Source organism: Chaetura pelagica, unplaced genomic scaffold (assembly GCF_000747805.2).
Source record: "Chaetura pelagica isolate M959 unplaced genomic scaffold, ChaPel_1.0 scaffold404, whole genome shotgun sequence".
In the NCBI taxonomy this organism is placed as follows: Eukaryota; Metazoa; Chordata; class Aves; order Apodiformes; family Apodidae; genus Chaetura; species Chaetura pelagica.
This window is the reverse complement of record NW_009952975.1, coordinates 157,101-182,797: the sequence shown is the minus strand read 5'-3', so window position 1 is coordinate 182,797 and position 25,697 is coordinate 157,101. Positions and strand designations below refer to the sequence as shown.

The following is a 25,697-nucleotide window of genomic DNA, read 5'->3' as shown; positions in this document are numbered from 1 at the left end:
CAGAGCATCCCAGGCAGAGCCAGTCTCCTTGCTCAGCCTCCTGAGCCCTGTCACGCTGGATGCGTTTCCCAGCACTGCTGAACACTGAGGTCACAGGGCTGCATCATCCTGCTGTGACAAGCAGCCTCTTCAGGGCATGAATAACAATGAGGTTGCAGAGAAAGCTAATCAGAGGAATGGAAATAAAAACCAGTTATAATGAAGCTTTAAACCTGAACCCAGACACCATCACTGGGCACACTGGCTTCCATTTCCTGCTTCCCTGCTGCAACTGCCTGTGAATTAGTGTGTTGGTTTGAAGAATAAGGGGTCAAATTCACTGTCTGGTGCTTTGCACAGAGCTATGGTGGCAGGATGACAGCTCTGTCTGCAGTGTCCCTGCTGCACACTCAGGTCTGGGTGCTCACCCTGGGTATAGATGATTTGGGAGACTTACCCTCCAGATCACAGGAGATCTAATTGGTTTTGTCAGTCAACCCAGACACCGTGGATTGGCTTCCTGTTCTAGAGCTGGGTGAGAAGAGAAAGGAGAGCAGTTTGTTCCTTTGGCCAGCCCCTCTCCAGGGGAGTAATGCCCTCCACCAGCTGCTGCTTCAGACCAGATCCCACGTGGTGATGTCTCCAGCATCATCTCTGGGTCATCTTGCTGAAGTGCATGTCCTGTTTTCTTAGATGGCCAGGGAGGAGGGCAAAGTCATGTCCAAAGTACCTTCTCTCAAAGTATCTGCACCTGCTTCCTTAGTTAACCCTTGTGCTTCACTGGAGCACAAAGAGAGGTGGCAGAGTCAGTGCAGAAAGCTGCAGGTGCACCCTGATGTTTCCCTCTGCTGCAGCAGCTTTGTGTGCTGGGAGGGACTTGTGGGTGGGAAGGAGTGAGCAACTGTGGCTGTTTGGAGGAGCCACCTGCATGTGCTGGATGGCTAGAATATACCTGTGGTTATTAAAATGTAGTTTTGTGTCTTTATGTAGCTGAATGTGGTTCATCTGTAACTGGAACCCAAGGTGTCTTGCTGTCCCCCAACTATCCAATAAACTATAACAACAACCATGAGTGCATCTACTCCATCCAGACCCAGCCAGGAAAGGGGATCCAGCTGAAAGCCAGGACTTTTGAACTGGAGGCAGGAGATGTCCTCAAGGTAATTCATCTGTCTCTAGCAATGAAGCACTTCTGTGCTGCTCAGGGGAGTGGGATCTGAAAGGGAAGGGATGTTCTAAAGTGTCATGGAGTTAGCTGAGACTAACCTCTGGAAAACACCACCTATATAAAAATGTTACATATAAAATATGTTAAAAACATATTGTGTAATTTCCCCAGCTCCTAGCAAGTCTGTGGCAGCAGCACCAGGGCAATAGGGAATATCCTTGCACTTCAGCCTGGTTGTTTGTTTGAGGCTTCAGTCTGCAGAAGGATGCATCAACAAGTTCTGTGCCCATTAAAAATGTGGGTCTTTGCTGGATCACTGTACCTTCTGCTGGGAAGTTTCCCTGAGGTTTAGAGGTTTGTTGTTGGGTCCTTCCTTTGTAGCTAAACTTCAGTCCTTACCTGCATGGTTGTACAGGGGAAATTGTTAAAACATGAGGAAGTGTGAGGTTCTTAGCATTATTGTTTGGTTTTTTTAAGACTCAGAGTTGGCTTGTCCCAAAAAGAGATTGATTTAAATGCAGAACTCCAGACTCAGCCTCTTCAGCATTCCCATAATGATTCTTGGATTAATCTGCATTTACAAGTTTCAGATCTCTATGTAGGAGAAGACAAATCCAGGCTGAGTTTCTATTAACCACAAAGAAATGGTGTTGCAGGAGGCATTAATATTACAAGATGTGTGCTGATGTGCTGAGCCATCTTCCAGAGGACTCTCCTTATTTAAGTGCCATACTTGTGCACTGCAAGAGAGGTGTAATCCACGTATTTTCAGCTCCCAAATAACTGGGAAGAGAGAGAGATTTGCAGCTAATGCAAAGAATATGATGCTTGTGAAAAAATTATGTTATCTCAACAGGTTTGTCATCAACTTCTCATCAGCTCCTGGGGAAAGTTACCATCAATCTCCACTAGTGAGAAGTTGCTCTTTATCCTCATAGAGAATCGTGCCACCTGAAAGAAGAAAAACCAAAGTGTTTTCCTGCAATAATAGTGGGGTCAAGGCCCATCTGTGAGTCACTGTAGGGAGAAAATGTTTTTCCCAGGAGCTGTGCTGCATCTTTGGAAAGAGAGCTTAGTTCAGAAGCCTCAGCCAAGTGCAGTATGAGCTCAGGTGTAAGAAGAAGGATGCAGGTCCTCCAGGGTGTGGATCCTGCTCCTCGCATCAGCATCATGAAGTCTTGAGAAGGGGTCATGTCACTGGCTTCAGAGGAACTGTTCCTGTTCACTCTCATGGATGATTTGGTCCCTGAAGCAGCAAAGAAAAAACATTTTCCAGTGTGTGTTTCTTGCTCCTACCAGGTCTACGATGGCAGCAACAGCTCTGCCCGCCTGCTGGGCTCCTTCAGCCACTCGGACATGCTGGGCACCAGCATCAACAGCACCTCCAGCAGCATGTGGCTGGAGTTCATCACCAACAGTGAGAACACCAGCAAAGGCTTTGAGCTGCAGTTCTCCAGTAAGTCCTTAGGCCCCCAGGCTTGTGAGGTGGGGGCCAGAGGTGTGATGGTGTGGGTTCAGGTCACAGTTGTGTGACAAGAGGAACCAGTTCTTTCCGTGAAGGTCTTGTTGTCTCAGTTGGATTTGGAGTGGGGGAGATAGTGGTGCTGGCAAACCTTTTCTGTTGTCAATGAGGCAGTGGTGACAGAGAAACTTTGGACCAAAGCAGAGATGCCAGATTTCTGGGATCTCATTCAAATATTGAATATTTTCAATATGGTGTTTTTTTTCTCTCCAGCAAATGATTTGGAGAAGAAAAGATTAATGCTGTGCAGTGTGAATACCTCCTGGCTGTTCAGTGTCTGATGAGGACGGGTGCTGTTTCTCCCACTCCAGGTTTTGAACTGATTAAATGTGAGGACCCTGGCATCCCACAGTTTGGCTACAAGGTCCACGACGAGGGACACTTTGCTGGCAGCTCCGTGTCCTTCAGCTGTGACCCCGGGTACAGCCTGCGGGGCAGCCGGGTGCTGCTCTGCCTGACGGGGGAGCGCAGAGCTTGGGACCAGCCCCTGCCAACCTGTGTAGGTGAGACAGCTCTGGCTCAAAAACATCCTTGCACAAGTCCTTGGCTTGTGGGCATCACACTAAACACCTTTCTTCCTCCTTTGTTGGTACCTGTGCTGTTAATTCTGATCCCAGTTGCACCCACCTACATTAACACAGACCGTGATGAGGGTTCTGTGTAAAAGCTCCTCAGATGGACAGTCCTGATCTCTTCAAAGCTTCTAGGAGCAGTTTTAACATGAAACACTGTGCTCTGAGCACAGATTTGACAAGGTTTCTTCTTCACTGCAAGGAGACTCCTGCATTTCCAGTCCTTGTCCTTTCACTGTGACGTGTTAAACAGAGTGACACGTTGATAATGGCAGACATAACGTGTGTCCAGGCATTTGGCAGTTCAAAGTCATGTTTCTTTGAGAGCTACATGACATCTGATTCCAGAGTCTCAGACATTTTAATTCCCTCAGTCTTAGCCAATCCTGAGTTCCTTTTCACCTCTAGCTCTCCAGCAGCAGGTCTCCTTGCTTGGAAAATGCTGCTATTAAGTTTTGTGTATCAAAATGAAGTGCTGTTGGTCTGTTCCTTGACAGCCTAATAATTAGCTGATGTTTCCAGGAGATGGCCAAGTCCTTCCAGACTTAGTCCTCTGAGAGACATCAAAACCCAGCAGGCTGCTCTCGTGGTTGTCAGTGACCTGCTTGGACATTGACACCCTGATTCTCCCATGATTAGAACCCCCCTTTGTGCTGTAGATCTCTGCTGAATTTTAGCCTTGATTACTGAGGTAAAAAGACAGATTCCTGTGATTTGTGCATCTTCTTAACCTTTCCCCTGTTTGCTATACATGTGCTACATATGAATGGTCATGTTGGTGTAAGCATGTGGAAATTTACAGAATTTTAATGGCTACATGATGAAAATGTATTCAAAACCCCCCCGTTCTTTGAGGTTCATTTAGCAGACACATATATTGGCTTCTTCATTTTGTCACCCTGACAAATCATGCAGATTCTGTGTAGACACAGGCAGAAGAGCTGAGCTCTTTCACCCCACCTGTGGATGGGGCAAAGCAGGATGCTGCCAGTCCCTGCCTGGCCCCACCACCAAGCCAAGAAGGCAGAGGGAAGCTTTGACAGCATGAGGAGTGTGCACAGAAGTGCAGAGTTACTCTGATAACCCAGTCTTCTAGCTGAATTAAATGACTCTATCTTTGTTTTCTAGGCTTTAAGAATCTCTTTAAATGGCAAGAAATACTCCCTGTTGTATCTGTAGGATGAGATTTGCCTCCTTGCCAAGTAAGAACCGTAACATGTCATGAATCTTCTCACTAACCCATATGTTTCTTTCAGCTGAGTGTGGGGGCACAATCAAAGGAGAGTCCTCGGGGCGGATCCTGTCTCCTGGCTACCCAACCCCCTACGACCACAATCTCAACTGCATTTGGACCATAGAGGCAGAACCTGGTTGCACAATAGGGTGAGTTGGGCCAGGTTATTGTAGCTTGGTTTGCTTGCCACGTATTTTGCCAGACCTAGATCAATAATTACATAAGGCAAGGAGAGAGAGTTCCCAGTCACTCTGAGACTCCCAAATGAAGGAACAAAGGCTGGTTTATCTCCTTACCAGGCTGGACAGAAGCAGCATCACTTCTTCTTTCTCTTAAGCTTTTTAGCCCTCTGTGGCCTGTGTCTGTAGCAGCTCTGTGCCCTGAGTGCTGAAGCCAGATTATTTGCTGTTGCTGCCTGTGGTTTTACTGTATTAAAATAACATCCATGAGCTTTTGTGTGCGTGTGCAAGGTAAGTGCTTTCCACCCCTTTCCTCTCAGTGGTGCTTTTAGTCGATGGATTTATGCTGGAGGTAGAGCTGGCCCAGTATTTTCATTTTTACTGAATGCAGAAATTCCCTTCAGTAGCTTTGCTCTTTGGTGTGGTTCAGTAATGGATGGTTCCTGGTAGGAAGGCAGGAGAAGGAGCACAGCCAGTGCAGCATGATGCCTGCACAGACAGCTTCCCATGTTCCAAAGTCTTCTCTTTGTTTTGTTATTCTTCTGTAAAAGATTCTGAAGAATTAGATTTTAATAGGACAGAATAGGTAGGAGAGACCTGCCCCCCTCCCAGGTTGGTGATACACCTTGGGATCCTTCCTTTCTCCAGAGGTGACAGCTCCCTCCTGCTGTCCCTTGATTTGGTAGCTCAGACAGAACAGATGATCCCTGGGTAGTTGAGAGAGCACATTTTCAGCGACTTCATTTTTATGGTAATCCATGGGAAAAATAATCCTCTTCACGCATGATACAATTGTATAAAGCTCTCATTTATAACTTATATTAAAATTAATCACCAGAGCTTTTTGAATAAAGCTGTATCTGCAGAGAGCGAGGGGAAGGAGAGGAAGATAGATAAATTAGTCTGTACCTCATTGCTGTGGAAGTTGAAGGGTTGCACTTCTAGAGAGAGGATTAATTTAGTGCACGTGCAAACACACGCGGGCACACGCAGAAGGAATTGCAGCTGGAATGACTGGGCTTATCTGGGAGACTCAGGGAAGGGAAAGAAGGAAAAGCTGGAGAGGGTGCTGGAAAATGACTGGAATTTGCCTTGGAGTCCTGCCTGCCCAGCTGAGAGCAGGGATGTGCAGTTACAAGTGGCAGCAGGGACCTTGGTGCCAGGCAGGGGTTTACTGGTGTGGCTCATCCTGCTTCACTGGATGGTGCTGTGTCCACAGGCTCAGATGAGATGTTTTTCACCATCTCATCTACAAGTGTGAGAATATTGGGATGTTCCCAGTTTGCATCCTCAGAGGTTTATTAGGGACTTAACAGCTTTTAAGTTAGGGAGCCCTCTCTGGGCTGGAGGGACACAGGGGCAGCCCTGGGATCTGCTGTAATGCCAGAGTCCTACAGCTCTGCTGCTCCATGGACATCACCAGGATGTCCCAAGGCCTTCAGCAGCTGAAGCCAGGTCCTGAGGGAGCCTGGCACAGCAGAGCCAGGCTGGGGCAGCCAGAGCTTGGATGGGAAAACAGCCTCAGCTTGGTCAGTCAGGATGGGAGGGGGAACTTTCTGAAGAGCTGGGGCTAAATGGCCCACCAAAGATGATGCAGATTGTCAGTCCAGAGCTGGTCTCTTCTCCAATCTCCTCCTTGCTAGCCTGGGGGAACTTTCACTCTGTCAGCTATATTTTTATTTATATATATATATATATATATATGTATGTATACATAACTCCACAATTCCTAATTTGATTTTTGCTGCATTTTCATGCATATAATTGGGTCTGTCAGAGTGCAAGAATGAAACTCTTCCTCTCCAGTGTCTGCTAAACCAGTGTCTCTGTCTTCTCTTAAATGAAGCCCTGCTGGGAGCAGAATCAGGCAGATAGAAAAATCATGCTGTGTGGTTATAAATGGGTCAGTTGAATAGATGGGTTTGCTCAAGAGCACATCAGTTTTCTCAATAAAATCAGCTATCCCAGAAGAGACTTCCTGAACCAAGTGGTGTTGGACAACCTGTGCCTTGTCCTCTGATCAGCACACAAAGGCTTTCTCCTCCTGGTGAAGCTTTGCCTGCAAGTTGTTCCTTCCAAAGAACTGGAGGAAGTGAGTTGCTGGAGGCAGCCCTTGTCCCATGGGTGGTGGTGCCTGTCCCAGGCAGTGACAGGCCCAAGGTGTCCTCTCACCCCTGGTACTCTCTGCCAGTGTCTCCAACATCTCCAGCAAGGAGTTTCTCTGGCAGCTTTGGCTCACTAGAGCCAGTCAGCCTGAGAGCAGAGGCAGGCAGGGCAGTGCAGGGAGAGCAGCTCTGCTCTGCTCCCTTCCCGCTTCCCTCCAGTCGAGCTTTTCCCCCCTCTTTGCTCAAGGTCTTTATTAGGTAGATTTATGATTCAGCTCTTTTGGTTTCTGTCGGATTCCGTGGACATCATTTTGTTGCTGACTACATTGCAGTGGTTTGGGTTGGTTGTTTTTTTTCCCCTCTTTTATGGTTCTACCTGATTTATTTATGTTTGCCCTGGATAAATGGGAAAGCAGCCAAGCGAACACTTCCCTGCTTTCCTGCCTGGGCTGTCAGGGTTTTTAAGCACAGTACTTGATTGTTTTATTTTGTGCAGGTTTTTCTCAGCACAGTTTACAGATTCCTGTCCCTGGCTCAGACTGTTGTGCCTCTGGTTACCCCATGTCATCCTGATCTCATTGTGTCAGGAGGCAATTAACAATTCACTGCCTGCTTCCAGCTGGCATCTCAAGTGCAGGAGGGAAGGGACTGAACCTGGGGGTATCACAACCTTTAGTTGATAACTCCTGTGGGTGTAACAATGATAAAGTCAGTGTCTTATGCTTAGATGGTTCTTCTGATCTTGGAAGCTCCAAAGCTCTTTGCAAGGCCTGGATTCCCCTGCTTTCACATCCTTGGTGGGGAGAAGTGCAATCTGCCCAGCACAGGGTGGGAAGAGGGGAGCATCCCACCAGGGGTTGATGTTGGGACCAAGTTGGTCCTGTCCCAGAGGGCCACCAGACCTCTCCTGGGCATGGAGAAAACTTCTGGCCTTCTCCCATACCCTTAGGTTCACTGCTGGCACAGGCTCCCCAGATCAGGTTGGTGCCAGGAGCAAATTCTTTGATCTGAGTGCAGGTAACAAAAATCAATGCATTTTATCAGTAGATTCTGGCTCTTGACAATAAGCTGCTCTTTACAGGACTCCAACAAAAGCAGAAGCACAGCCAAAGTTGTCACTGTGTGCAGCACAGGGACAGTGTGTGAATTGGATGAATATATCTAAGTTGTCTGGAGGGACCCAGCACTTTTTCTGTTAAATCTCTTTTTAGAATAAGTTTCTCAATGTGTCTGTGTTTCTCTTACACAACTCAGTGAAACTGCAGACAAACCCCCACTCTGTCCTTCCCAGTCCCTGGACCTCCCTGCTGCAGTTTTCCTGGGTGTCCTTGGCCAAGCCTGTTGTCTGTGTGGCAGCTGCTCCTTGCAATGTCTCAGCACCTTTGGTGCAAAACCAGCAGTGAAAACCAGCTGCAAAACCAGTTCTGGCTGGGGATGTTTCCACTGCCGACAATAAGCACTTGGGCCTTTGCCTTATTCCTCAAGATTTTTAGGAGAGATTAGTGATTTTGTTCACTCAGGACAGAACCACCAGAAAGGACCCAGCTTTTCAGAAAACATTAGTTTGTTGGGTTTTTGTTTGTGGATGTGTTCTATTAGGGAAGCATGTGACCTTGGCTTTTATAGACAGATGGATTTTGGTAGAAGGCTCAAGTACTTTGTCCAAGCTGAGTTGCAGATAACAAGAGAGAACAGATTCCTTGTGGGCCAGGTTGGTGCCAATCATATTTCTGATCCTTTCAGGACAAAAAGCAGAGCTGGGTTTCTGGGCTGACTTCCAGTTCATTTTGCCCTGCAGGCTCCATTTCATGGTTTTCCACACCGAGGAGTTTCATGATGTGCTGAGAATCTGGGATGGGCCGGTGGAGAACGGGATCCTCCTAAGGGAGATGAGTGGATCCAGCTTACCTGGTGATGTCCACAGCACCTTCAACTCTGTCATCCTTCAGTTCAACACTGATTTCTTCACAAGCAAGCAGGGCTTTGCTATTCAGTTTTCAGGTAGGCTTTACATTGTTTCCTCAGCATTATCCAAACCTGGATTTCTTAGATTCATGGAATGGTTGGAGTTGGAAGGGACCTAAAGGAAGGATCATCAGGTTCCAACCCTCCTGCATGGGCAGGGACGCCTCCCCCTATACCAGGTTGCTCCAAGCCCCATCCAGCCATCTAACACTCCCAGGGATGGGGCAGCCACAGCTTCTCTGGGCAACCTGGGCCAGACTCTCACCACCCTCACACTAAGGAATTTCCTCCTCATGTCCAACCCAAATCTTCCTCTTCAGTTTTAATCCATCCCCCCTTGTCCTCTCACTACAAGCCCTTGTAAAATGTCCCTCCCCAGCTTTCCTGGAGCCCCTTCAGATCCTGGAAGGTGCTGTGAACTCTCCCTAAACTACTGCTGGTGAGCAGATGACATTTTAGTGACCACAGGAGCAGGACCTCAGTGGCCTTCCTGCCTTTTTGCTCTCCTGCATGTGGGTGCAGTCTCTGCAAATAGAGGGTGGGTTTTGTCCTTGCAGGTGACATGTTCCTTTGAGGTAGGAGATAACTCTCATCAACTGGGCAGGAAATAAGCTCTGCCACCTGATCCAGAGTGGTCTTTATTGTATTTTTCTGCTCAAAGCCTTTGTTCACAGGGTGTGACTGAGTAGTCAGACCTGAGCTCGTGAACTTCAATGATCTATCTAAGCTTGCAAAACTTCTCTTGCTCTGGGACTTCCCATCCTGTTAAGCAGTGCAAAAAGCAGAGCTGGGTTTCTGGGCTGACTTCCAGTTCATTTTGCCCTGCAGGCTCCATTTCATGGTTTTCCACACCGAGGAGTTTCATGATGTGCTGAGAATCTGGGATGGGCCGGTGGAGAACGGGATCCTCCTAAGGGAGATGAGTGGATCCAGCTTACCTGGTGATGTCCACAGCACCTTCAACTCTGTCATCCTTCAGTTCAACACTGATTTCTTCACAAGCAAGCAGGGCTTTGCTATTCAGTTTTCAGGTAGGCTTTACATTGTTTCCTCAGCATTATCCAAACCTGGATTTCTTAGATTCATGGAATGGTTGGAGTTGGAAGGGACCTTAAGGAAGGATCATCAGGTTCCAACCCTCCTGCATGGGCAGGGACACCTCCCACTATACCAGGTTGCTCCAAGCCCCATCCAACCATCTAACACTCCCAGGGATGGGGCAGCCACAGCTTCTCTGGGCAACCTGGGCCAGACTCTCACCACCCTCACACTAAGGAATTTCCTCCTCATGTCCAACCCAAATCTTCCTCTTCAGTTTTAATCCATCCCCCCTTGTCCTCTCACTACAAGCCCTTGTAAAATGTCCCTCCCCAGCTTTCCTGGAGCCCCTTCAGATCCTGGAAGGTGCTGTGAACTCTCCCTAAACTACTGCTGGTGAGCAGATGACATTTTAGTGACCACAGGAGCAGGACCTCAGTGGCCTTCCTGCCTTTTTGCTCTCCTGCATGTGGGTGCAGTCTCTGCAAATAGAGGGTGGGTTTTGTCCTTGCAGGTGACATGTTCCTTTGAGGTAGGAGATAACTCTCATCAACTGGGCAGGAAATAAGCTCTGCCACCTGATCCAGAGTGGTCTTTATTGTATTTTTCTGCTCAAAGCCTTTGTTCACAGGGTGTGACTGAGTAGTCAGACCTGAGCTCGTGAACTTCAATGATCTATCTAAGCTTGCAAAACTTCTCTTGCTCCGGGACTCCCCATCCTGTTAAGCAGTGGTGATGTTGACAGACCTTGAGATCCATCAGCCGTGGAGCTGAGCTGCCTGGCCTGGGGAAGCAGCTGAGGGGTCATCTGCTACTTCAGAGGGACATGGACAGTGAGACTGGGAGGGAAGCACAGGCAGTTCTGAAAGGTCAGGCTTGATGCTTCACAGGGCTAAGGGCTAAATTGCTCTGCCACTCAGGGAAGTGCAGGGCACGAGTGGATTTGTTTATTTTGCAGCTTGTGTCTGACCCAAAGCTCTATAAAAACGCCACAGAAGATCACTGGATGTCTGGACTTATTAAGTAAACATGCATGTGCACAATTATACATCAAACTTGCACTCTGTGTAGTGCACTTGAACTTGTCATTCCCCAGAGCCTTTCCCAGCTGGAGTGGCAGATGCTCAGAGCAGAGGAAAAGCCACTGGCTGAGTCCGTGGCACCTTTCAGGGATACTGCAGGAGGAGAGGTGGAGAATGAAGTCATTGCTTGGATTTGGGTTTAGGGGCAAGTACAGTCTGTGAGCCTCTGTATGAAAGTATTGTTAGGTATTAAAGTTCTGGTTTTCATACTCCTCAGTTTCTACTGCCACTTCCTGCAATGACCCAGGGATTCCCCAGAACGGGAGCCGCAGCGGGGACAGCAAAGAGGCAGGGGATTCCATCATCTTCCAGTGCAATCCAGGATATGCTCTGCAAGGAGAGGCCAAAATCACTTGTGTGCAGATCGAGAACAGGTTTTTCTGGCAGCCAGACCCTCCCACCTGCACAGGTAGGAACACACATCCATCCTCCCATTGCACTGGCTTCCCTGCCCTGTCTCACTGCGGGATTTGTGTCCCTGAAGGGGGTGAGTCCTACCTGGTTTGAAGAGGTGTATGACAAGGTGTCTCAGTCTCAGGTAGCTCTCTCAGAGAAGTACTTTTTAGGTTTAACCCCTGAATGTCTGGGACAATGAGAATCTAGTTCATGCTAGAAGGTTGTAGGACAATCTGCAATATCAATTATTATATTTAACCAGACAAGCCAAAATTAAAGGCTTCTTTAAAACTGATAGAGAGGATTTGGGGTTATAGTGAATAATTTCTGCAGCAAATTCTGTCAGAAGAAAGAACTATCTGGCACTTTCTTTGAGCTCACAGAGTAATAAAATAAGCTCTTAAAAGTTATTCTTTTTACTACGTCCATAACACACAAAAATAGTCATGCTAAGCACAGAAGAGCAATAAACATCACATTTGCTGGCCAGTTAAGTGCTAGTCACAAATTGCTTGTCCTGTAACCTTTCTGTTTATACACTGTTATCTCAAGCAAGAAAAATCAGTTAATTCTGTTCCTAACAGCTGATTTAATGCCAGCCAGGAAATCTCTACAGCGTGCCCAGGATTTATGCTCCCTGCAGGATGACTTGGTTTCTGAATGACCATCTTGATGATCTACTGTGGCACCCTCTCAGTCTGGCACAGACAGTTCTTTTAGTCTTCCCAGAGCTATAACTAAATCATATTATTGCATGTCATGCCCATCTTGTCATTCTCCTGAGGGGTTCCCTTGCACACCAGAAGCCAGGCTCTCAGTCCTGCTCAGAGAAATGGAGCTGGTGCCTTCATCTTGGTGTGAGATGAATTCCCATGACCTGGGAGATACTGGGTTGGGTCCTTTCTGTAGAGAAGCCTGGCAGTCTTGTTTTGGGAGCCATGAGCCCTGTGAAAAAGCTGAAAGCAATGTCTTTGGTCCTTTCCTCTATGCAGTGACAAAGGATTTGGAGGAATAATCAGTGGCCAAGTAATATCAGTTGTATAGTAACTATGGAAAAGGCTGAACAGTTAGAGCTGAATTGGAAAAGGAGCTTTAATTTAGGACTTGGGGTTTATGTTTGTCTTTAGCAGTTCAAATGTATGTTCAGATTGTTACTTACCCTTATCTATTCATCTCTCTCTCCCTTCCTGCATCTTAGCTACTGTTTTTTAAGTTCCCCTAAGACAAAGCCTCATCCCTTTGCTTGGTTCCCTTCCAGCTCCCTGCGGAGGCATTTTGACAGGACCAGCAGGAGTGATCCTGTCCCCACAGTACCCAGAGCCCTACCCCCCAGGGAAGGAGTGTGACTGGAAGCTGACTGTGTCTCCTGACTATGTCATTGCCCTGGTGTTCAATGTGTATGTACCCCAGAGCTCTCTGGTTCCCCCCCTGGGGCTGCCCGTGGGGACAGGGGAGTGACACCCCTGGTGGGGCACTAGCTGGGTGAGCTGGGGCTGCCTGCGGGTCCTTTCCTCCCTGAAGAAACCAACCCAAACCTGGCAGGACTGTTCTGCAGTCCTTGGGAATCCGTTCTCAGATGTTCCCTTGTTTTGGGACAAGATGCACAGATTTCAGCTGCAGCTCCTCTTTGACACACCCGTGGTTCGGCAACGTCGCCGTGTCCCCGGTGCAGCGCGGGAGCCCCTGCAGCAGCACTGCCTGATGCTGCTGTGTTCTTGGTGGTACCCCCAGTCCTTGGTTCCTTACGGATGGAATGGAGACAGAAATGCCCTGTGCTTAGCTGAGGAGCTGCTTTGGGCAGGAGCAGTCCCTCAGCTCTCTGGCTGTACAGCCCAGCCAGAGGCTCTGTTGCTCTCCGGAGCCTGCCTGTGCTTCAAGCTCCCTTCCTTTGGCTTTGCAGCTTCAGCCTGGAGCCTGGCTATGATTTCCTTCACATCTACGATGGACCCGATTCCCTCAGCCCCCTGATTGGCAGCTTTTATGGCTCCCAGCTGCCCCAGAGGATTGAGAGCAGCAGCAACAGCCTCTTCCTGGCCTTCCGCAGCGACGCCTCGGTCAGCAACGCCGGCTTTGTCATCGACTACACGGGTAGGAGCTGCCTCCTCAGCCCCTGGGCTGTCACCTACACTTCTTCTCAGGTTAAACCACCTTGCTGAGCCAAATGGGAGAAGGTCTAGACAGGGTGGGAAGTTCTCTTCAGGCAGTAACCCTGCTGTCTGTTTTGCTCCCACCCAACCTGACTAGGAGGCACGGGAGGGAAAACTGGGAGTTGCAGGGAGGGGGACACATGAGGTACAGAAGAGCAGCATAAAAGGACTCTCATGTAGCTGAAGATCATTTGCTGCCACTGAGGATGTGGCTGCTTCTGTGGGGGCTTTCACTAAGAGAGAAGAAAAGTGTAATTTTGGGGGGTTTTTTCTTAAAAGAAAATGGGAGCCAGATTCCCAGAAAGTGCACATTTATGTACAGGCTGGGTTCTGTATAATCTTTCTTGCTCCACACTGAATTTTAATAGTTCTGTCTTCTCCTTAGTGAGCAGAACATGCTGCTTCACTGCAGATTTGAGCTTTCAGAGCACCGGAGTGCTGAGCTGCTAACTGGTTATTACATTCCATGGATCTCAGATTTATTCTTAGCAGCAAGAGGAGCAGCTTTGTCCAAGAAGAGGAGGTGCAGGCATACATATCCAATGTGGAATCTCAGTCTGAATTCTTGATACTGTCACTCAAGAGTGCACCAGGTGGTTGGGTGCCTGTATCTGGAGGATCACAGGGTGGGTGCTGAGCTCTCTGGAGTCAGTGGGTGCTCTCCTGAAAAATCTGTGCATTTTGCTTCACTTAAGGATTCTAAAGCATCCACTTACATGTTGACTAATAATTAGTAAACTGCACATAAGACTTCACAGGTGTCTGTTGTTAGAACAGTGGCTTTTTTTGTCTTGCTGGAGGAGGAAAGAAAACATTTTGGTGGCTTCAGCTCTATGGTGAGAGACAGGGGCAGTGGTTGGAGTGTTCCCTGGATGCTTTTAGCTCTCTGTATGGAGGAAGCTGAGAAGTGCCAGACCTGGCACTGCTGTTCTGGGAGATGGGGAGAAAAAGGAAGGCTTTGGCAGAGTGGTTGCCTTGTTTGTGCACAGGGTAGGTGGAAGAATGGAGTTGTTACAAACTGTAGTTAAAAATGCACTCTGAAAAGCTGGGTCTGATGAACTGGGCTTATGCAGAATGGAGAAAAGGATTAAAACCTTGGAGAAAAAACAGGGCTAGAAAGAAGTAATTCTTCAGTCCTGCTGTGGCCTATATGGACTAGCTTGCAGGAGGGGGAAAAAAGCATTGATGGCTTCAAATGACCTGGATGTGTGCCAGTGTGGGACGTGGCTCTGCATCCCTGGCATGCTCTGAACAGGCTGTTGAGCCTTGTTGGCCCAACTGTGCTGGGGGAGCAGTGACAGCAGATGCTGGAGAGCTGGCGGTGCTGCCCTGTCCCCAGCACTGTTGGGCCTGGGCAGTTCTCTCCTCTTACACCCTGCCTGCAGCCTGTGAATCCTGCTTTTGAATTTACCTGACCAGAGGTTAAATGAGAATGAAATGGCAATTCCTATTAGTTCTGCTGATCAGATGAATTTCCCTCCAGTAAAGTTATGAAATAATAAGACAAAGACGATCAGCGCGGGATTCAAGAGGTTGGAAATTTTCTGCTCTCATTAGAATGAATTCTCCTGAAAATTAAGTCTTGGGTTTTCTTCTTTTACCCTTTATTTTTGGGCAGCCAGAAGGTAGTTAACACATGAAATCTCATTAAATTAGGGTGCTTTTGCCATGCATCTCTCTCCTAAACACTCCGACAGCGTTAATCGCGCCTACGTACTTCCCACAAAGCCCAACTGCTGGGAGCCAAGAATGAGGCTTCGGGTTTGCTCATTAATTTCCCTGCACTTTAAAAGGAGCCTGGGATTTCAGTTTAAGAAGCTGCAGAAAATAGAACTTTGGGGAATGGAAGGAAGAAGAAAAGAAATGCAGGAGGGAGCGTGTGTGAAAGGAAACCCAATCCCGAGCTGGGCTCCGGGCCAGCGTGGATCCCAAGTGCAAGTTCAAAGGCTCCGTCTCCTCTCAGCCTCACTGCGCTCAGGCAGGGCTGCAGCCCCACCAGGCTCCTGCCCCTCAGCTCCCTGCCTGCCACGTATCACCTGTGTCAGCAGTGTGTGAAATCCTGTTGATGACCAGGGGCTTTGTGGTCCTCTTTTGGTAGCGTCGGGGGGAACAAACCCCAGCAACCACCTGTCAGTGCCCCTTGAAATCCTCAGCCCTCCCTGGGGCTGGGGCTGGATCACAAACGGGCTCAGCACTTCATTTGAAATTGTTTCAGGGGCAATGGCTCTTCAAGAGAAAGTTCTCCTCTGGGGCCAGGAGGAATGGAGAAAACAGAGAGAAAAGAATGAATCTGGCTTTTCTTGTGCCAGTTTTTTGCATAGAGCTTGACGGCGCGGGCTAGGTGGGGATGCAGCAACGCCATGGAAAGGTGTTTGAGGGCAGAACATCAGCCTGGCAAGTTCCCAGCTTAGCTGCACTGATACAGCACAGGATTTCTGGTAGATGAACTCGTATCTTTTGCTTTGCACCCACGCTGCTCTGTCAGCTGAGCAGCAGCAGGAGCCCCCAGACCAAGGAGAGCAGAAAACCAGGACTCTGCTTTCCCCACGAGCACTTACATTGGCAAGGTTTTGGTTGCTGTGTCCATGGGGAGACTTGGATTGAATCACAGAATCCAGTGAAATTTAAATGCAATACTTTGGGATTTCCACTGGGGAGGAATTTATTCTTGGATGGTTTAGCAGTGGGGAGTAGGTTTTTGGGTTCAGGCTGGTTGCTGGAAGGCAGACACGCTCCGCTCAGGCGTCCTGCTTAAGGTCTGTTGAAGTTCTCATAATCCCTAGCAAAGTGCTGATTGGCAACACCAGCTTAGTTCATGTTATTTCTGTGAAACAAGTGTGCTGTGTTCATAGCAGACCCACTGGAGCCCAACAAGTATTAGTCTTACAAAGCAAAAGGATAAGTTCTTGCTTACAGAATAGGAGAGTTGCAAAACAAGAGCTTAAAGACATGGAAGAGATGGCTGGCAGGATACCTGGGATTTATCTCTTGTTCCAGTTGTTGCTTAAGGACATTTTAAAGCATCTCAGCTACACAGAACTAAGGTTTATAATTCAGTAGCTGTACATGTATCACCCTTTGAACCAAGATGATATTTGTCTGTCTTAGTTACACTTGGGAGGTTCCTGGTTGCGCTGGGCAAGTTTCAAAACCTGTTTCCAGTCAATTAAAAAGACCCCTTGGTAGAAGGGACTCCCACTGAGCTGCAATTGCCAGAAAGTGCTACCAGAGCCTCCCTTCAATTTGGTCAGGAAAGAGTTGAGGTTTGGCTGCTCATGTTTGGGGCAGGAGGGAGTTTCCAGGTTGGATGCTCCAATGCAGGAGATTTTCTCACACTTTTTAGTACTTCTCTTTCTGTTACAGACCAGAATTAAAGAGGCATGAAATTGAAAACAAATGAAGCAAAACTGATTACTTTTCACCCTTCCAAAGGAATGGGAAAAAAAAAACAAACCACCAACCCCAAGCCTTATTTCAAATCCAGTATTATTTTACCAGAATTGTTTAGCCCATTCTGAGCTTATAAACATATATTCAGGGTTACCTGTGGAAATGCCCCACAGAAACACCATTCTGTGAAGCCCCTTACAAAGCAAGGCTCACACATGTTCACAGATGTGGAGATCAGGATGTGCTGGGTGACAACTGCTCCCTGGTGAAGCTGTTCTTGAAGGTGCAGATGAAAACCTGCCCTCCTGGAGCTCATGCAGGCTTTGAGTTTTCCTTGGGAAATGGGAGGAGAAACACAGGAAACTCTGCTTTCTGTGGACTAATGAGCCAGTCCTCATGGCATTTTTGTCTTGACTCTTTTCTAAACATTTGGCAGCCCGAATCCATGTTAATTGGGACGTCAGGGTAAAGTCCTTGATTTCTGAAGAATCTAAGTGAAAAACGTTCATTCTAAGTGGGCAGGCTGTGCTGTGCTCCCTTCACAGCCTAATAAATCAAGGCTGGGAGAGCTGTGGATTTCCCACATCACTCTACGAGCCTCTTGCTGTCACCACACAACAAAATACTTCCTGAAAGTGGAGCCCCTGCCTCCCTTTGTGGTGTCCTGTTGAGGATCATGGGGGCAGCTCATCTGCAGAGGGGACTTCAGCTGGACATACACGTAGGACTTGTTGCCAGGGTGCATTGTGCCAGGTGAGAGGTGTCCCAGGGGCACAGACCCTCAAGGGAGCAGAGAAACAGTCCAGAGTGAGGAAAACACAACAAAAGCAGTGGGGCTGTTGCTTAGCAATCTGCCAGTACCCTTTTTTTGGCAGCTGACAGGGCGACTGGAGCACTGAACATCATGGTTTTTCAAAGCAGGAGCAGAGGCTGAGATCAAGCACATGGCTAAGGCAGCTGACAGCCAGGTGGGAGCCTGACTGGCAGGTTGAAGCCACATCAACTTGTTGGATGAAAGGCAGCAGGACTGTTCAAAGCAGAGAGGCATGAAGTGGTCAGAAGGAAGCTGTTGTGTGCAGCATTTGTATGAAAGGGTCTAAATTAGCAAGTGGGAGGAATAAAGGCTTGCAGAGCAAAAAGATACTTTGGGAAAGTAGAAGCATTTGTATTTCCAAGTGGCTTGTGTGCTACAGTGGACATCTGGGCCATCTTCAGTGTTGATGCCCAGAAGCAACTGGTCACCCCTGTGGGCTGTGACCACCAGTCTGTGCAGGAATAATCCAGTGACTCACAGGAAGGCCAGAGGCTCATGGTTGATGTCTCACAAGCTTAAGGATGAATGAGAAGGGCATTTGTTCATCTGAGCTGAGCAGGGATCCAAGGGCTTTGCTTTCCAGTGCTGTGAATGAAACGAGCTTGTTGGTCCTGATATCTTACTCCTGATGATCAGGATTTCTCTGCTGTGTCAGCAGGGCCTGTGCTTGGAGCACACGTGGGAACTAATGGGACAAAAATACTGGTTGACTTCTTCTGTCTTAGAACCCAAATCTTCCCCATCATGTTCCAAGTATTAGGGCTCTCTTCCAGATGCTGTGTATTTACACTTTGAGGCACATGGGTGTCTGTTCCCAAGGATATTCACCTTGAACTTCCTGTGCTCCAATGGGTGTCTGTTCCCAGGATCAGGTGAACTGGGACATCTCATTACTTGGTTGGGGAACAGTGTTGCTCAGTGGAAAAGTGGCTTGGCCAGCAGGACACCAGTACCAGAGAGGAGAACCCAGGACCTCATGGTTTAAAGCTTACTGATACAAGTTTGTGATGATCAGTGAGGAGCATGGAGGGCTGACCAGTCTGTGGCTCCCAAAAACGGGAACTGGTGGTTTAGGAAAAACCAGTGCCCTCACTTCTGCTGTTTAGGGCAGCTGATCCTGGTGGAAACATTCCATGTCCTTTTGTGCCCTGTTACCTGGGTCACTAACTAGTGGTACAGCTGTTGTGTGCAGGAATCCAGGGAGTTAATCCCATTTTTCACTGCAAACAAAGAAACAAAAGCAAGATCTGGGGGCTTTACTGTTTTCTGCTTTTCCCTCCACCCCTTCCCCAAATGCTAAAAGCCCATGATTTAATGCTTAAACACATTATAATTGTTCACAGACCCTCTGCTCTCAGAAAAGCCCTCATCTTTAATGAGCAATTTCCAAATGACAAAAGAGCAGGATTAATCAAAGCCTCTAATTATATTTCATGCAGGGGGAAAAAAAAAATAAAATAAAAATCTCAGAAGAAGAAAAAGGAAAGAAATATCCAACTCCTGACAGCTCTGTAGTCTTTACTGGAATTTTCATATGTAAATGGGCTTTTTAACTCTGCAGGGCATTGTGAACAGAGAGAAAAATGTCTTCATTTTGTCTAACTGCTTGTAATCATTTTGCCATAATTGCAGCCGTGCTGCACATCTGGGGTCCCCCAGCCAGCCTGTGCAGGGTGCATTGCCATGGTGAGGCACGGAGGGGTGGGCACCAGGGAGGGAGTGGGAGCAGGTGCAGCACATCTGAAGAAGTTCCACCTCTAGTCTGTGTTTGTATGCCCTGGTTTGCAAAGGTCCTTGCAGCCTGTCCCCTGTGCCAGAGGGGAGGGTGAGTGTAGGTGGTTCAGTCAAAGCTTGGCCTTGTTGCTGGGATGTTGGGACCAGTCAACCCGTGCGTGAACTGAATCTTTCCCTCTCCCAGCAACTTGTGATCAGCTGAGCAGCAGAGAATGGTCTGGACTGGAATCTGACCTCTATGATCCCCAGATTCAGCAGCATGAGAGGATGGTTGCAGGCTGAGCCCTGCAGACCATCATAGGCTTTCCAATACACTGAAGTCAGTTTGCCAGATGAGCAAATGCCAGTTTTTGAGTGACTTCAGCATGTTAGAGTGGCTTCATCAGGCCAATAAAGACCTTGGCAATTCTCTCCTGCAGAAAACCCCCGGGAGTCGTGCTTTGATCCTGGATCAGTTAAGAACGGCACCCGAGTGGGTACAGACCTGAAGCTGGGATCCACAGTCACCTACTACTGTGATGGAGGGTATGACATTGAAGGGGTCTCCACGCTGACGTGTGTGATGGGAGGGGATGGAAAACCTGCCTGGAACAAACCTCGACCTACCTGTACAGGTGAGGCCCAAGGGAAGAGGTGAGCAGAGAGTCTGTCAGCAGGTACTTCAGCAGCTGATCTTGCTGCAGGAAGCTTGATGTTACCTGTGCATAGAGCTGCTTGCAAGGGGTCAGAGGTGGCTTTTGTCAGTGTTTCATGCTGTTTTGTGTTTCTCTCTTTTTTTTTTCCTGGGGTCAGGAAAGAGTTGACTTACACAAGGTTTCTTGAACCTTCTTTTGAGAGCGACTGGGCAGAGCATGATCTGCATGACTGTGTCCTGGTCAGGAAGCTTAACCTGATCCCCAGTAATCAAAGCGTGTGCTTTTCTGAACAGGGTCAGAGTTTATTGAGGAAAGAGAAGGCAGTTTTTTCTTAAGGGTTCTGTGTTGCTTTGGTTTTATTTTCTGGCTTAAGGAGAAAATGGTTTAAATGGTGGGTTTGCAGTCAGACCTTAGTCTGAGAAGTGAGTCAAGAGAGAGCTGTGAGTCTGCAGTGACTAAGGAATTAAATCCCTGGCTTGGAAAGGTGCTGGTGGGGAGGATGGTGATCCCACTGGAGCCAGGCTCCTGCTGCAGAGACAGGCTGAAAAGAGAAGGAGCTCATTCTGCTGGGTCCTCATTCTGCCAGGTCCTGAGCTTTCAGACCCAGTGGGAAGCAGTGCAGATCACACGGCAGGTTACAAGCCCTTGCATGGCATCCCTTAGCCTGGGGATGCCCTTGCTAACGACTCGTGGAGCAGGCATGAACCTGGAGGAGGAGAAACCTTGTTTTCCTTAATAAGAACTTGCAGTGAGGGCTGCAAGGGGCAGGGGGTCACTCAAGGCTGGGGACAGCTGGTGGGGCCCAGCCTCCCAGCACATGGGTGGGGGCATCTCAAAGCAGCAGGACAAAGGCTGATGCCTCAGGGCAGTGTGTGCTCAGGGTGGGCTCCATAATCTCTCCCTCCCTTTCTCCCCAGCACCCTGTGGTGGGCAGTACACGGGCTCGGACGGCGTCGTCCTCTCTCCAAATTACCCCCAGAACTACACCAGTGGCCAAGTCTGCTTGTACTTCATCGTGGTGCCCAAGGACTATGGTATCTGTTTGGGATGGGTTTTGGAAAGCTGTCCTACTGTCTGTGCAACACTCTTTTTTGGGTTTGGGTGTTTTTGTTTGTTTGAACGAAGCAGGAGAGTAAGTGCATATACAGGGAGATGAGGGAGATGTGGAAACAGTAAGTGGCACTGTTGGATGCTGATTGTCCTCTGCAGTCAGTAAGGATGATGGGAGTTTTCTGAATTTCAAAATCATGCCAAAAAAGAAGGGACCAGAGAAACCACACCTGACAAAACCAGCATCTTGTGATTCCTCCTCCAGTCCCTGCAATATATCCAGTCATGCAGAGTTGAAAATTCAACAAAAAGCAATTCATGATGATTAATGCTGGCAGCAGGCTCGAAGGACCTCCAAGGGTACAAAATATATTTACCATAAACACATGCTAACTGTGGTGCTAAATAATCTGTGCAGAGAAGCACATAAATGTATTTTTTTTTTTTGATGTGTGGCTGTGGTATTTATGACTAATTTTTATTTTTTAAATAACATCCAAATTACATTTTAAAACTAGATCCAAGCAGAAGCCAGATCCATTGAAAAGGACCAGCTTTACAGAGTCCAGTGATGCTTAATTTTGGCCAGAGTTTGAATACAAAAATTATAGATGTTCAAGAAACCCTTGAGGCATCTGGCTGGATGTTAGTACTGGTTAACATATTTTCTTGTTTGAAAGGGGATTTAAAGTTCTTGAAGAGCACTTGCACCAGCAGGTCTGGCAGGTCTCTCAATTCTGTTATTTAATGCTGCTTCTCAGCACATTGTATTGATCTAGTCAGTCCCTGTGGCCTCTTCAGTTGTTTGTGATTTCCTTTGCTAGGATAGCAAGGTGTGAGATGAGGATAATGTGCCCAGTCATCAGCTATAAGCTCCTTCCTCTCCAATTGCTTTTCTGCCTGTGTGCATGTAGGTCCCAGCCAGTTCCTGATCTAGCTGATGAGATGCTGCCCTGCTCCCTCCCACCCTTCACCCCTTTTACTGTAGCTGATCCTCGTATTTTCCTAAGAAACACAGTAACTAAAGGGCTAGGCAGTCTTGATCTGCAAGTCTGACTTCTCCCTACAATAGGATGACAGCTGAATTAGTTTCTCTTCTCCTGCTGCTGCCTTTCACCAGCTTCATTAAAACCAGGAAAGCTCTAAGTAGTGAAAGTTACCTGTGTCACATCCCCCTCAGGTCTCAGATCCCGTGCAGGGCAGGCATCAGGGTGTGCTACCCTCACTCCTGCAATGTCCCCAGCCTCAGTGTCCCCAGCTGAAACCTTGAATGTGCAGGAAGCAAATGTTGTAGCTTGGTGGATGATGAATTTCACAGCAAGAGCCCTCTCAGCCTGGGAACCTGCAGCTGGGCACTTATAACTTGAAAATGCAAAGCTAGGAGAGGAGGCAAAGGGGAGAGAAAAATCTTTCTAAGTACAGATTTGGGAGAAAAAACACTTGTTATATTCTGAAAATTAAAGGTAAGTAAAGTCTCTTTGCTGCAGCTAAAAAAAAAGGCTCTGATCCTTTCATGACTATTTTCTCCCTTTTCTGAGCTGTGCCTGCTCCTGGGTGCATGGACAGGGTGTGCAGGAAGACCCAGAGCACTGCACAGCTCCCTCAGCAGCAGCCTCTGCAAACTTAGGACTGGCTGATAACAAAACTGTGGGTGTCCTCTCTCCCTAGCAGTCCTCCTCCCTGCCCAGAGAGGGTCCATCTAGACATTACGTTACTCAGGACAGGGATTATTTGGTTCAGGTTTCATACCATTCCTGACCCAAGGGGCACCTGTGTCGGGACAGAGGTTCCATACAAATAAGAAATAATAATTATCAGTGGATGAAATTGCACACCTTGTGCTCTGTAGGCAGGAGGGGGGGATGATTCATGGAAGAATCCCTTCTGGCCTGTGAATCAGCGTTGCAGCACTGGGAGGTGAGCACGGGGGAGGCTGGTTGCTGCTCTGTTGTGCCTGCTTTGTGGATAAATAAAGGGCTCCCATCTTCCTGGGCTGTCAGTCAGGCCCTTTTAGTCTCTGCCAAGCTCCTGAGATAAAAGCAGCTGGAATGCCTGGGCTGGGAGCCCCAGGCTGACAGGCCCCCCTGTCCCCGCAGTGGTTTTTGGGCAGTTTGCCTTCTTCCAGACCGCGCTCAACGACCTCATCGAAGTCCACGATGGCCCCGACCAGCAGGCCCGGCTCCTCAGCTCCCTCTCGGGCTCTCACACAGGTAGGGAACGTGTCCCTCTTGCTGCTGGGGAAATCAAGCTAAAAGCACAGCCCGCAGCTGAGGACCTCGCCCTGTGCAGCCCATCTGGGTCGCTAACGCTGTGCTCTGTCTCCTGCTTTATCTCCTTCTCCCCATCCAGGTGAATCGTTGCCATTGGCTACCACCAACCAGATTCTCATAAAATTTAGCTCCAAGGGTCAATCTACAGCCAAGGGTTTCCATTTTGTCTACCAAGGTGAGTACAGTTGTGTTCTGGGGACATTCTCAGGTCAGTCCTGAGATAATGGTTAAAATTACAGTGGTGTCTCCAAGTATCCTGCTCTGCTTCTGGCATCTCTGGGTCCTTGCACACTTTGAACAGGCAATATCACAGGAGATGAAGATTATTTTGGTAGTGCTGAGCTTGCAGGGCTGGCTGGCTCCTGGAGGGACTTTGTGTTCAGACCTTCCATTTTGCCTCAGCCCAACCTCCCAGCACATCCCAGGATTAGTATCAGAGTATCTCCTCGAACCCTGCCCTGAGACACAGTGAGGTCTGGAGATTTAAACCCAAGCAGTTTTTTCCCACTGCTGTTTGAGCACATTTCTCAGTGTAAGCAGCTGAACACTTGTCTGGCAGCTCTGTGAAATCCTCCCTCGCTGCCTGCCATGGGCTCAGGTCTCCTGCTGTCCAACTTCTGCCCCTTGATCCCTTCAGCAACAGCTTGCATCGTGTTGGGTGAGATTGGAGATTTAAAGTAGTAAATAGCAAGTGATGCACAGAATAGTGGGAGAACAGAAGGGCTTTCTCACCCACGTGCTTTGAGCAGTTCTCTGTGGTTCAGCCAAGCTTTGACAGGCAGCAGGGGCAGCCTGTGCCTCCTCTAGGGGTGAAGTGAAGCATGGTTTGGATTTTAGAGTATCCTGAGATCCGTTCTCTTGCATTTTTACCCAATCATTTTAAAACAACTGCAGCTCTGAGAGTCATCTTTATAGAGTTCAGCAAAGCAAAGGTTTTGGTGGAACCAGTACAGATTGTCTCCTCCCTCCTGCATGGGAGTGTGAGCTGCAGGCTCTGCAGGGGTTGCTGCATGGAGGGCTGGAGCAAAAGGAAGACCAGCCCTGGCTTTGACCTGCCTGGCCAGGCTAATTTAATTTGGGGTATCCTGGATTTGCCCACAGTAGAGCATCACCCTAAGTGACTCCTTTTTGCCTTTCTCTTCCCCTTCCCAGACCAGTGAAATGCTCCAGACTCAGCTTCTTGCTGATCATCTTGTCTGATGCCTTTGACAGTGAATTTGACATTCATCTCCCTGAATCGAATTAAAATGGAAGAATGCAGCTAATGTGCTTATCATTCTGCATTTTTCCCCTCCCAACAACTTGAGCATTAAGCTCTAATAAATTGTTACACAACCCAGAGAAAAATAGGAATTGATTTCTTCCTCAGCAACAGACGTTTCTTTGCCTTGTTTTTCCCCTCACTTATCTGTCAGGCTCTGCATTTCTTTCTGTGACTGTTGGATCCAGGGTTGAACAGCAGCCCAGGCAATCTCAACAGTTGGTGATGCAGCATCAGGGCTTCAATTCCTCTTCTCTTTTTTCTTTTTCTTTTTTTCTTTTGTTTTTTTTTTACCTTTCTCATAATGAAGAAGATGGTTTAAAATTGCTGTCCTTGATGTAATGAAACCTAAAGGACTTTCTGCAGAGTCTCTAACATTATATGGCTAACCAGCTTTTTGGAAAGTCATTGCCAAATGCCTTGGTTTCCCTATTGAGAAATAACCTCCCTGATATGATGATGATGATAAGTTTTGTGAAGGCAAATGGCATCTTAGAAAGTATGCATGGCTCTGTAATGTCCCTGCTGCTTTCATTTCAAGTATCACTTGATTTGATAGAAATTCGAATGAAATGCTATTTCTTTTTCTTCTCAGTGGTGATGTTTGGATTCAGTATAATCAGATTCATAGAATCACAGAATCATTTATGTTGGAAAATACCTTTAAGATCATCGAGTCCAACCATTAATCTTTACTAAGTCCACTGCTAAACTGTGTCCCTAAGCACTGTATCTACATGACTTTTAACTATGTCCAGGGATGGTGACTCCACCACTTCCCTGGGCAGCCTGTTCCAGTGCTTCACAACCCTTTCTATGAAGAATTTTTCCCTAAAATCCGGCCTAGACCTCCCCTGACACAACTTGACACCATTTCTCCTCATCCTATCACTTGTTACTTGTGAGAAGTGAGTGGCACTTGCCTCTCTACAACCTCCTTCCAGGCAGTTGTAGAGAGCAAGAAGGTCTCCCCTCAGCCTCCTTTCCTCCAGACTGCCCAGTCCCCTCAGCCTCTCCCAGCACGACTTGTGCTCTGGGCTCCTTCAGCTCTGTTGCCCTTCGCTGTCGTTTTTAACATAGAATCATAGAATCCCAGGGGTTGGAAGGGACCTTGAAAGATCATCTAGTCCAACCCCCCTGCCAGAGCAGGGTCACC

At 47.9% G+C, this 25,697-nt stretch overlaps 1 protein-coding gene across 1 annotated transcript in view; it reads left to right on the top strand.

Annotated features, from left to right (window-relative positions):
* Positions 1–25,697, top strand: part of CSMD2 (CUB and Sushi multiple domains 2) — a 260,285-nt gene that overhangs the window by 172,727 nt on the left and 61,861 nt on the right. The window contains 13 exon segments of the mRNA XM_009996341.1: positions 970–1,139; positions 2,447–2,603; positions 2,981–3,172; positions 4,498–4,624; positions 8,558–8,760; positions 11,062–11,253; positions 12,499–12,637; positions 13,141–13,328; positions 19,745–19,939; positions 20,878–20,994; positions 23,107–23,220; positions 23,360–23,455; positions 24,175–24,260. Of these exon segments, the coding sequence (XP_009994643.1) occupies positions 970–1,139; positions 2,447–2,603; positions 2,981–3,172; positions 4,498–4,624; positions 8,558–8,760; positions 11,062–11,253; positions 12,499–12,637; positions 13,141–13,328; positions 19,745–19,939; positions 20,878–20,994; positions 23,107–23,220; positions 23,360–23,455; positions 24,175–24,260 (1,976 nt within the window).